The following is a 13047-nucleotide window of genomic DNA, read 5'->3' as shown; positions in this document are numbered from 1 at the left end:
GCTGGAATGACTGCCATTCAACTGGCAGCCTTTCTGTGAAAGACAAGAGTGGATCTGGCTGTGTTCAGAAGCAACCAGCAGCTACAGTATGTCAACTCTGGCTTCCCTAATTCACACGCTCAGTGGGAGACATCATCTCTTCCTGCTGGAGACCGAAATCATCAAGCTGTGACCAGGAGTTAAAGTGTGGCCACTTCAGCTCCTATAAAATGTTATCAAAACACTGTAAAACTTACAAAGAGAAACTCGTCCACAACACACATGTTGAAAGGTAGCTTAACTCTTTATAAAATAGTGAGCAGAGTTTAGAAAATAAAATTACACAGCTGTTAAAATGTGACTGTTTTGATTTCAAGGCTGTATATTGAAAATATACATCATGATATAGTCATTATATACCAAGCTGTTCTTTGAAAGATAATTTTTTTTTCTGTTGAGTCAGAAATGAATATTTTATTTTGAAGGTTGTGTCCAAGGTCCACGCATTTTATTTTCTTTGGGTCCTGCTTCTTTCTTTTCTATGGCATCTTTTATAACAAGAGGGATAATTATTTTGAGATACATGTTTCCTTTTTATTTGTACCTGTGAACGCACACTCCTCAGATGCCATGTCTAATTTTCTAAGAAACATCACGCCAGCATGTTATGCAACGTACTAAATTCAGAATGCTACCACACACAGCAGGCAGCCCATTTCCTAGCACAGATAACTGATCAGAGATGCCTGGCAGTTTCTAAATTTTGGCCACACTGGGTAAGTTGACTTCTGCAGCAGTCACATTCGTTGTCACTCATGAGTGGGCTAATGGGATCAACTACTTCTTGCAGCAGGACACTTGAACATAAAATGAATATTTATATAAACGGTAAAACCAGTACAAAAACTTGTGTTTTTATGGTTTAATTTTATGTTGAGTATAAATTTAATTTAAAAATAAAACCAGCAGAAACTGTGTGGAAAAGATACGGAAATGTTACAGTATACATTCCTGTGGGTAGTGTCACATTTCTCTGGTACACCATAGAGCATCAGAGCCACTGCAGTCACAGCTGGCTTTGCATCACCTGGAGGCTTTGTTTGCCAGGTTTTATCATGAGAATTTCTTCAGGCCTTCATCATTTGAGCCGTGGGCATGGCTGGAAGAGATTACACTTCTGGTCAGCCTGGCTGAATTTGGCAGGATCATGCTTTGCCTCTCTGAGGTGGAAACACATTTGGATGAAGAGCCAGGGCAGCATCTCATCTTGGATTCATTCCCACTTCTATGCCAGTGTCACTCATGGCCTGCTGTCAGAATTTTGTGGGGTTTTTTCACCTCAATGAATGTTGCCACTCATCCTTTGGCGACACAAACTTTAGGCGCATTTAGGCACTAAAGGTTATTATGACCATGCCCGAGCACAGCTTCTAAATACTGCACGCCTGTTAGTGTGTATGAGAGGCCACGCGAAAGGCAACCAGAGCGTGAGGTTGTGATCACAAACGATTTCAATTCACGCAAAGAAAACACAGAAAAGTGTATTTACTGTATATTGTTAGTATTTCGTATTATCTGCATGTGCATGTTTGCGAACATGAGAATTATTTGTGTATGTGTGAGTAAGCATTCGTCGGGTATGTAGGAGATGAATCAGAGCTGTTACTGGCAGTCAAGGTGACTGTGTTAAGCCCCTTGAGCCTGCCGGTTGATTAGAAATGTGGTTTCAGATGATAACTGAGTCAGCGTCTTTGGTTGGATACTGTTTATTTTTGGTCGTAATAAATAAGAACAAAACAAAACAAAATAAAACATGTTTCTCTCCTTAGCTGCTGTGAAAGGATTCAATAAAAGAACATAGTGATTATACCTCTCTCTCTCTCTGAAATTGTTAGGCTCAGAGGATTGAAAAATTAAAGTGAAAAGAGTAGGATATGTTAAATGATTAGGAAAAAAACAGTGTTATCACATACTAACTTGATATAGTCTGGATGTATGAAAATATACTGTAATGTTTGATGCAGTTTCAGTATTTTAGTGAAATTCTGACAGTAAATCAGTATTTTACTACAAAGCAACAGATTTTTTTTTTTTTTACAACAGTACATGTAGCTTGAAGAAACACATACACACACGACACACGATACACATCAGGCCATGCAATGATTTTCCAATCTTCTATTATTATTATTGTTATTCAATATTCTAGTCTCAGCAGACAGGAGCGACACTGGTGTGGTCTTCTGCTGCTGTCGCCCATTTTCCACTCAGAGATGCTTTTCTGTCTATCTTAGTTGTATCGAGTGGTCACTGTTGCCTCTCAAAGAACTGGCCATTTTTCTCTGACCTCTGCCATCAACAAGGTATTTTCACCCAGAAAACTGATGCTCATTGGATATTTGCTCTTTCTCGCACTGTTCTCTGTAAATTCCAGCCGATAAGCAGTTTCTGAAACACTCACATCAGCAAACATGCCATGTTCAAAGTCACTTCAGTCAGCTTTCTTCCACATTCGGATGCTCAGTTTGAACGTCATCAGGTCGTCTAGACCATGCCTTCAGCCCTAAATGCACAGAATACCATGTGATTGATTATAGATTTGCATTAATGTGCAGTTGAACAGGTGTACCTAATGAAAGTACATGAAAACTGTAAAATATTGTTTGCACATTGACCTTGCTTCACCTTTTCCTCAGTAATGATTATGTTAAACTACTGCCAGCATATTTTACATATTTAAAAACATACTTAAATAGCTTTGTAAGGCTCATTGCCAAAGCATTTATCTTGTGGCCCCTTGAAGATTTTGGCCAGTGGCTGGGTTACCTAAGCTGCCTGTTCAGGAGGTTCTTATCACAGTCATAATTTTGAGCCGAGAGCAGAAATACACCACCTGTCAGTGTCAAGGCTGAAATCTAAAGTCTTTTGGGTTATTATTTAGTCTCTCTACCTTATGGCTAAAACGTCTGGGCTGGTTTGTTCTTGTCTTGTTTTGTCGCTATACCAACAGCCTAACCGCACACCATTATCACAGTGTCCAAAAGTTGATTCTGTTCGTCTGGACGTAGCGTTTTCTGGGAGAAACGTTTCGTCACTCATCCAAGTGACTTCTTCAGTCTCAGCTGACTGCAGGTTTCCCCAATCTTATAAACAGTACAGAAACGTTTCTCCCAGAAAACGCTACGTCCAGACGAACAGAATCAAGTTTTGGAGATTTATTTTCCTGGATGATTGAGAATGCATCAAGACATTATCACAGTGATTTCGGATCTCTAAGCCTGCACATACTGTACGTACAACTGCAAACACACACATACACACCTTCAAATATACAGCCACACACATTAAGCCAAACTTCTACTCACTCCCCTCTGCTTCAGACTCCCTCAAACATCACGCATGAGTGCATGCCACGGGGAATCAGCAGGGCTTTGATAACAGCATATGTTTTCATGTAGGGATTGGAGTGTGAAGATCTCTGAAGGGAAGCTGTGCTTCTGCCAGCAGACAAAGGGGGCACAGGGCCAAAGAGATTTAGAGTGGCTACACTGCAGAAATGCTTCAGTGATCATACAGAGCTGAATGCCAACAGAGGTGAGATTCAACGGAGCAAAGTTTGGGGGAAGACCAGCACATCTTGGGTCACAGGAAAGACAGCAATCAAGTATCCGTGTTGTTCCTCTCTGATGAGTGATTGTCATAGTTGTCATGATGTGTATGAGTTGTGATGGTCGTACGCATCACTGTGACTTGCTACCTTGTTAAGATTTGCCCACATCAATGAGAATTTTTACTCCTGAGGAATATTTCATACTCCAGTGCGCACTGTCAGAAGAGGGTTATACTTCATTTCTCATATTTCGTCATTCTTATTTTCATTCGCCGTGGCCTCTGTGCTTTCACAATTCAGAGCATGTCTTTGCAAAGGCATTTTAATCTTGTTTCAAACTGTGCAGTAGGAGAGTCCTGATGGGATAAAGATAGCACACTTGTGTATACGCCACAGATTTTGTTCCTTTTCCTTCGAAAACCTTTTACTTGCTTAGAACGGCTGAAGAATTTCAGATGGCTTTTTTTTTGACAGTTGATATAACACTGGAGTGTTTCAGTATCTGTGCCAAATTGTGCATGTTGTGATGCCCTGCAGTGATGCAGTAGGTGAAGGCAGGCGGGATGGGAAGACAGCAGCACATGAAAGCTGTAGGTGGGAATATAGTTACGATGCAGCCATGCAGAATCCCACGACAGTCAAAGCAACAGTCTGCTCTTGTTTTTACTTAGCTGTAAGTATATCACGCTGGCTATGCTCACAAGCACCCACTCACCACCAGGTGGTTTCTCTAGGTGTGAGTGAAGTTGAATGACTACCAATATCAAACAGATGAAGACTTGTGCAAATGTTTACTTTAGCACTGCATTGTTTTGTACCTCAGAGGAACAGCGTAGAAGATTCACTGACATGCAGTAATGTAGTTGTGTCCTGTGTTATCAACAGTATAATCAGTTAAAAGGTGACAAAGCTCAAGTATGACTTATCTTATTAGACTTATTGACTTATTTGACTTATTACACAATACAATGGTTGGCTTGAAGTTTATCTGCGTGCTCTTCTACCTGTGATTTTTTTTTATGGGTGGGGGTTTGTGTGCACAGCTCACCTTCATGTGAGCACACAATACCCCTGAGTCCTGTTGGGTTTGCTGCTCCTGTGATGCGATAGTGCTTAGCTCTGCTGATGATTGTGATGCGTACCTCTTTGACCTCTCCTTGCTCAGAGCAGGAGTAAACAAAAAGAAAAAAGGGAGAACAAAAGAGATGAAGGACACAGTGTTCTTTTCAAAGTGACCGTGGCTCTTTTTGCACCTCAGAAACATTTCCTCAGTATGCTGGGAATAGCTTTTGCTGCCAAAGCTAAAAAAGCTCTTCATTTTAGAGGACTGGTCTAATGGAAACACCAAACTCAATTTCAGCACTCACTGCTAATAACTAAAGTTTTCATTGTCAAAGTTATTTGTGTCCTAATCTCTCAGCCCATTGCTACGAGTCCACCAGGCTTTTGGCGCATACACTTTACATCAGTTCTTCGTGCTTTAATTGACTGGCTATAACACCTGGCTGCTTGTGCAGAAAGAAAGTAAAAATGAAACTGACTAAACTCATTGGCATGGCCAAAATATGCCTAATCCCAACTCTAAGAGAAGCAGCAGAGCCCTTTAATACCACCTTCCAACTTTTGCTAAGTTACTTGCTCTGGTTGATATTTTTAAACTTCTTTCTACCTGCTCATTGCTCTGCTTGCTTTTTTTTTTTTTCTTTAAGTAGCTTGTGTACAGTTTGACGCTACAGTCATTTAGAGAACAAAATAAGTACAGCTATAAAAGCCCGAGCATGCTGAGTTCTGAAACCTGGCTGATATGTAAATCTTAGAAATCAATTATATTGCCAGTAGCATGATGCCGCTGGTAATTTCGCCCTCAAGCAACAGGAGGCAGCTGAATATGGCCTAGATCTGTTAGCATTAGGAGGGTTTTTTTGGATTATACCCAGTGTGACAATTGAACAGCTTACTGCCTCTGAATATTAGTATTCACTTGTTATTGCTGCGGCCGGCCCCCGCATCTATTTTTGGCAGACCATAGCAGAGCTGGAACAACATTGTGGTGGTATTCATTATTCCCTTGGTGCTAAATAAAGAAGCGGTGGAGTCTCAGTGTTCTTTTTCTTTGTCTATCCTATTGTTTGCATCTGTGGTATATACTGTACGCATGTGCATATGTGTCTTAAAGGTGTTAAGTGTGCATATAAGCAGTTTTGTCTCATTCTCTGCATCTGTTTACCGATCTTGGGTCTGGCTAAGAGGTTGTTGACCTGATTCTGGTGAGAGATGCCTTTTGAAATGCGGTGGTTTGATTTATTAATGCATAGAGAATTAAGTATCAAAGTCAGTTTTGATCATATTTTTTTCCTGTTATGTTTGTTTGACACACTGAAGTTAACTTTGTAATGAACTGTTTATATTATTGGTGTGCGCTATATTCTTGGTTAAATTGAATAATGAAGAATCCAGAATGGTTCCTGCACTATGGGTGAACTGCAAACGTTTTGAATTTGCCTTACGTTAACTGATAGAAGTAAATCATGTATTATATGCATGTTAAGTTCATTTCTAAGTCTGAATTAGCTGTGAATGAGTTTGAATTGTTGTCTGTCTCTGTGTGGGTTCTGTGACAGACAGTTCGCTTGTCCAGGGTCTCCCCTGTCCCTCGCCGTATGACAGCTGAAATAGTCACCTGTTCCACTGTGACCATGAATATTATAAATATTGGACATGCAGAAGAATTTGGAAGGATGAAAATTGAGAATGAAATATTTTATCATTTTGGGAGTCGTGCTTTCTCTGAGAAAAAGCCCTTGATATGCTATGTCCAGTGAACAGTACTATGCAAACGCTTTCAGCTATCCCCCATGTGTCATAATCCTGGGTCTTTTGACCCAGCGTTTTAAGTTTGAGTTTATTTTTGTTCATTTGGTTATCTAAGTTCATTTGTTTATTAGATTCCCCTTGTCCAACCCCTGTTAAGTCTCCCTTGTCCTTCATGTGCTTCATGTCTGTGTTTCTTATGTTGTCATGCTTGCGTTTCATTATGTTTCCCATTTTATTTTGAAAGAGGTCCTGTGTTCCTGCATTTTGTTTTACTCTTCCCCTGTGGCATTGTTATGTTCATGTTGTGTCTACTGTGCCTTTCTGTTCCATGTTTCAGGTCCCTATGTTCTGTCTCCCCAGTCTGTTAAGTTTACATGTCTTGAGTTCCGTCAGTGTGTTTCCTGTTTTACTTTCACAGTCTGTCCTATGTTAATGTTTCTAGTTTTGCTTCCCTTGTCTCGTCCTGCCTAATTACTCCCAGCTGTGCTCTCCTCCTGTGGCTCATTCCCCCTCGTTATCCCTCAGTGCATTTAAGCCCCATGTTTCTCTTTGTCACTGTTGCGTCCTCCCTCATAGCTGTGTGATTTTTCCCTGTGGCTCCTTGTGCTTTAGTTTTCCCAGTTTAGTTTTGTATTGTTTTTCGTGTCCCACTCCACGCCAGCAATAAAGCTGTGTTTTTTGAGTTTACTTTTTGTCTCTGCGAGTTTGCGTTTGGGTCCTACTCTTGCCTGCATACAGCCGTATTGTGACACCATGTCTATATGTTTTGCAAAGAAATTGTTAAATAGGTGCAGAAACATGTGCAAGCATACATGCAAATACAATACATAAGACAAAAACAGAGTTTCACAATTCTAATGAGCTTGAAAGCCAATATTGTTAATACCACCTTAATTCTTCACAGCCTTAATGCTCTTAGACTTTTAGACTCTTAGAGCTTTCTTGTCATTTCTTTAAATAGTCTTTAGAAACAACTCTTCAGGCCTTTTGGAGGAAATTCAAAGCTCTTCTTTGGATGTTGGCTGCCTTTTGCCTTCTCTATCAAGATGATAGCCATGACAGAGCATTCACTGTGTTTTACAGATGGCTGTAGACACTTACTGTTGTACCTCACTCCTGACCTCCTCTGTATATATTGACAATAATCTGAAAGAAAAATTCAAATTTGGATTAATCACTCCAAAAGGTCTGTTGCCACTGATTTTCAGTCCAGTTCTTTTGTAATTTGGCATTCTACCTATTTCCCTTCCTTAGGAATGACGTCTTGATAGCTAGCCTTCAACTGAGGCCATTTCTGATGGATGAATGATGATCAGTTAAAGGGTCAGATGAATCCAGTCTTTGATAGATGTTTTTTCCAATTCCTCAAGGACATAACTTTCCATTTTGTTGAGGACACGCTGCACACCGTGCTGAGATACAGTGTTTTCAGCTAATAGCTCCATGGGAATCACTGCGTTGGTGAAAAATATTATTACACTAGTTAAGTTTTCTATTATCTCCAGTGTTTCTTATATCTGGGATTAAGTCTGATAAACTTTTTTTTAAATTTGTGATCATTAAAAGCCAGTATCATAATACTGTCAATGCTATTATTTTTTCCACAATGAACATGTATTAATTTCTTTCACATAAAAGGTAGAAAAACTGCTCTAACTAAACAAACCAAGCAAACAAACAGAAAACAAAACAAAGTAAGACACTATAAGCCAAATTGCTATTTTAACCATTGGTATCAGTCTAAACTTTCACAATCACTGCATTTTTTTCTCTATTTTTAGGGCACGCTGTGGCTAATAAAAAAGTTCCCCATTCCATCATGTTCATTGACGGGAATGAGGCCACTGTTTCCATGGTGATATTTGTAATCTAGTCTGTCTCTAAGGGTGTGAGGATTGTTCTCCATTGTCCTCAAGAAAAGAGATGCAAGGGGAAAAAAAGAGAGGACAAAATTCTGAAAAGGGGAGTCAGTCACAGCCTAGCTTGGGATATGCCAAGAGAGATGATTCATATGTGAATTATAGAGTATTAATATTTTTTTAAAAATTATTTCTTTAACAGTATTTTATGTTCAGGAAAAACTGAAATAAACCTCTGTTGTTTGTGTAACTTAGAATTCCAAAGATATCTAAGTTGACTTTAAATTTTGTGCTGTTAAATATTATGTAAGGTTTAAGGTGCAAAACTGGAAAAAATGTGGTATCCAGGTTCTGTTGAGTCACCTTTCCAATCTCTACAACTCCCCTTCTAAGCTGTCCATTAGAACTGATATGTTTTAAAGCTTGACTCAGAAGTAAAGGCACATTTGTCTACTGTGTACACATCACTTTCTGTTACTGCTTACTTGAATTGAAAAGGTTACTTGGTGGTTTTCCTTTATAGCGAGGCACTTTTCAAAAATACTGAGATATTGCAATTACATATTGCAGTAAGTCAAAGGATGAAGTTTTTATCCACTTAATAGACAAACATGAAAGTAGAGACGAGGCCACATCTAAAAATAGGGCTGAGATGGATTTTAAAAACACAAACTGCCACACATGCTTCCTGGGCTTTGTGCTTGTGCCTTATTAAATATTCAGGAAAAGAGCCATCCTTGAAAAAAGTTTTCAAAGATGCCAAAAGCTGCCCATTGTTCAGAGTGAGAGCAGCGATGATTGGATTTTGTTTGAACAAAAGAAAAGCTTCATCAAAGTTGGATTGTCATTATTTCACATGGCCCAAGACCGGGTACAGAAAGTCTCATCTCTCAGTGGACTCTGACTTTGTTTGCTGCTTAATGTTTGATTCGCATGAGGGTTTAAACTACGGCACTGTGTTGTCGAATTAGCATGTGTGTAGCACTTAATGATTTCTCAAAAGGAAAGATTTGAAACATGATTCTGAGTAAACAAAACAATTACCATCATTTACATCACAAAGTGGTAAACAGACTAGATGAAATGTACTTTTGCAAGTAAAGTTTGGTTTCTGAAAATTAGCCTTGTCATGCAAACTTTTTAGAATGCTACTGATGTACTGTCGGAGGGATCTGTAGGGTCCTCCTCAGTGGTTAGCACAGCAGCAATAAAAACACGTCAGCATTTCTCTCCTTGCTCGTTAAAAGCAAACTGACACCAGCATGCATAACTCCTGAATAGAAGTAAATGTACTTGCAGACCTGGGATTTCTTTTGTGTGTTAAGTCTGCCATTACCACCTAATGTTAGCTACGTTTTTAAGAATAGTCACACACGATGGAAATGCAGAAATCTGTTGCTGTGATCTTTTATTCATTGGCATCATTCTTTTATACTTTTGTTTATCTTTGAAGTCTTTCTGCCCTCCTGCTGTGTATGACACAGCATGTGGGGGTATCGCTGCTATTTAGTTTATTCAGCAGACATCAGCGTGACACTGAGGGTGTTTGACATCCTCAAATATTCCTGCGACTCTAGTCGGTGTTGGCTGTTTTGTGGTTAACAAATTAAACTTTGACTCTCTTCAATAGATATTTCCTGCTCAAATATTTTATGACTGCACCCATTATAGGATTGATTCTTAATTTTTGTCTCACTCTCTCTTCATCTAATCATTTTTGATCATCTTGTAGTTTAATGTAGCCACTTACAATGCATGTGAATGATTCTTGACTCATTTTACTCGTTCCTAGAGATACATAACAATAATAAGGCAGGGAAAATGCATCTTCTGTATTACCCGTAGCTGCCATTGAATTTGGTTACTTTTCCCCTCTGCTTTGCATCAGCATCTGTCGGTGTTGATGAAGTAACACCGGAGACACTTTGTATCCTGGCATCGAGTTTTACCTTTTGTATGAAGCTCATTTATGTATTCCTGTGCTAGTGATAGCTACTCTCAATTTGAACAGAGTAAATGCACTGTCTTGTAGATGGGATGCTTCTTAAAATCAAAGTGAAAGATACAGCATTCAGAAACTGGTGTTCAGTGTCGTTTGCAATAATGTCATAAGGAAGTAATGTATGGTTATTTAACATTATACATTATAGAACAGTTTTGAGTTCTTTTTTGTCTTCTCCATGTTTACAGGGGGCAAGTCCATTGGATCATGCTTCCAGTCCCAGTGTAGCCAGCATACAGCAACCTCGAGGGAGAAACAGTTTTGTCCACGAACACTTCCAGGCTCAGTACAGGTGAGAAGCACAGATGTAAAAATTGTGTTAAAGAACTTTGTTTTTAACATAATGTTTGTAGGATCAGGTGAATGGATTCCTTATTTGTTGGCCTTTAAGCTTCAGATAGTTTCAACTGCACTCTTAGACTTACGCTGACAACGATTTTTGGAAACTCTTCCAGGTATCTCACCAATTATGCAACATTCGGTTACATGATGTCCTGGGGTTGTGTTTAAATAAACAGAATGAAATGCATACTTTTAAACATATATCTCTTTGGCTAAAGTGACAATGTATTTTCTCTCCTCTGGATAAAAATCAGTACCTTGGGAAAAAGTAGGTCGGACAGACCTATAAAGGATTAAGGGATTTATCTTTAGTAGTGGCCTCTGGCTCTTATTCCTTCATTCACAGTGGAAAGTCAGTGACTGAGGTTTTCTAGTTTAATAGATCCATTAATGGAACTGCCTCTAGACCTTTGAGAAACTTTGTCAGCACATGTGGTGGTCTACAATAACATCACTTTGAACATTCATTTTTTCACTTGATTGCTGAACACTGTAAACTTGCTGCAATGTGAATATCAGGATGTACTAAAAAAGGCCAGTACAGTATGTTTCTGCATGTAGCAAAATAATAAGGGACGATCTGATATCCTCGTGTTGGTGTTGTTCCCACATCATCATAATAAATGTTGTTCCAGGTTCAACATTGCAAGTGACCAATCACATTGTTGTGACGTCCCTAAAGCACCTAAGCATAGAAGAAAGTGTTTGTATTAATGGGTGAATGAGGCACTATATACTGCATGAACCAGTCCATTTACCATTTAGAAGTGCATAACATAGCATTTCTAAGTGGAAACAAAGTGGAGGACATTTTCCATCCTTCTTTTCAGTTGCTTAAAAAGTTGCTTAAAATCCTCTTTTTCCACTGTTTGAATTAGCGTCATATATTTGGCTAAGTAAAACATAATGGCATCAGTTATTTCCATTCGTGTTTACGCCTCCTGTCATACAGAGTATAACTAGCAAGTGCTCCAGTTAGGCTCAGTTTGTTTAGTTTTGGGATGTACATCACCAGCTGCTCATATCTGCTCTTTTCATGACTTCCCAGCCTGCTTATATTCATTCCATGGTGTATTTTTGCCTCAAGTGGTGAAACAAGGTTTTTTGTTGGTTTTTTTTGCATATTTTGCAGAGCATTGTGCTTCATTGGAAGATGTTGAAGTCCCCTTTTACTAAATCTTCATCAAAGGTGGACATGTGACTTTGGCTGTCAGACATATGTGTGCTTTTCTCGTTGTTGTGCACATTAGAAAACATTAGACCAATAATATCATGATATTGCACTTTATCACGTAAAAATGATACCAGTATTGTCACAAATGATATGATGGATTCTTATGATGTGTTTGTTGACACTGGGAAGTCTAGCTTAGTTCAGGGGTCACAAATCTGCAGCTCTGAAGTCATATCCAGAGGTTACTTTATGTAAGGCTTTGATAAGAAACTAGATGAATTAAGGCTAAAACTAAAGTTTTGGGTTTTTTTTAAATTAAAAAAAACTTCTGTAACCTATTAAAAAATGAACAATTTAAATTAAAGTTATTATAATTTTTTACATGTATCATAGTAAGTCCTGATTCCCACTAGGAATATTTTCCAACCTGCTGCCCTTTACTGCATGTCTTCCTCTCTCTCCACTTTCCCGTGTGTCTACACTGTCTCTATCCAAATTTAAAAAAAAAAAAAAAAAAAGATTAGAAGAAGCATTAGTAGGAACACGGTGACAGACCTAAAGCTGTTGATTGAGAATCAGCCTAAACTAGTACATCTTTAGATGATCAAAATTGCTTATTCAAAACACAAATACTTAAAACTTTACTTTCTGCTTATGTGATGATCAGAGCTAGGATTTTACGTTGGGCATGAGCTGCAGAAGATTGTCAGATTTCACCCTAAACTTTGGGTTGGGTTGAAGAGGGACATTTTAAAAAACCTGTCCCCAATGTGAAAGCCCAAATAATTTAGTAGCACCCATTTGTCGGTACTCTGGAAACGGGCCATGGATTGAGTTAAATCTTCTCTGACTCACAGCTGATCACACTCTGGAGAATAGTGCTGTCGTGTCATGTTTGGTCTAACACGCACAGTTGACCTGGAGCATATTGGTGCTGGTCAACACAAAGGTTAGACTCTGACCATTCTGCTGTTAAGTTAAGCAGTCATTCATTCATGGGATTATCCATTTCCTTCACTGGCAGATGATGGATTGAATGCTTACTGTTGAAGACTATCCCTGAAGACCACCGCAGTACTCTCAGAGCGACTAATTAACCCATTCACTCTTTCTCTCTCACACTAAAACATCAACACACACCTGAATGTTTATTAGATCAAACGCTAATTCATAAGCTGATTAGAGGAACTGTGCATTTTGCCATTACAAGTCACACACGCATTAATACACACACGTTATTACTGAAACATTTACAAAGTGTACTTTG

General features: G+C 38.9%; 1 protein-coding gene across 1 annotated transcript in view; it reads left to right on the top strand.

The window, feature by feature from the left end:
- Window positions 1-13047, top strand: part of usp43a (ubiquitin specific peptidase 43a) — a 112509-nt gene that overhangs the window by 27631 nt on the left and 71831 nt on the right. The window contains exon 3 of the mRNA XM_087842551.1: window positions 10453-10556. Coding sequence (XP_087698677.1) covers window positions 10453-10556 — 104 coding nt within the window. The remainder of the gene's footprint in view (window positions 1-10452; window positions 10557-13047) is intronic.

This window comes from Neolamprologus brichardi, chromosome 6 (assembly GCF_056152115.1).
Source record: "Neolamprologus brichardi isolate AB-2024 chromosome 6, ASM5615211v1, whole genome shotgun sequence".
Taxonomy (NCBI): Eukaryota; Metazoa; Chordata; class Actinopteri; order Cichliformes; family Cichlidae; genus Neolamprologus; species Neolamprologus brichardi.
Note: the sequence above shows the minus strand (reverse complement) of the source record. Positions and strands in the feature narration are given on the sequence as shown.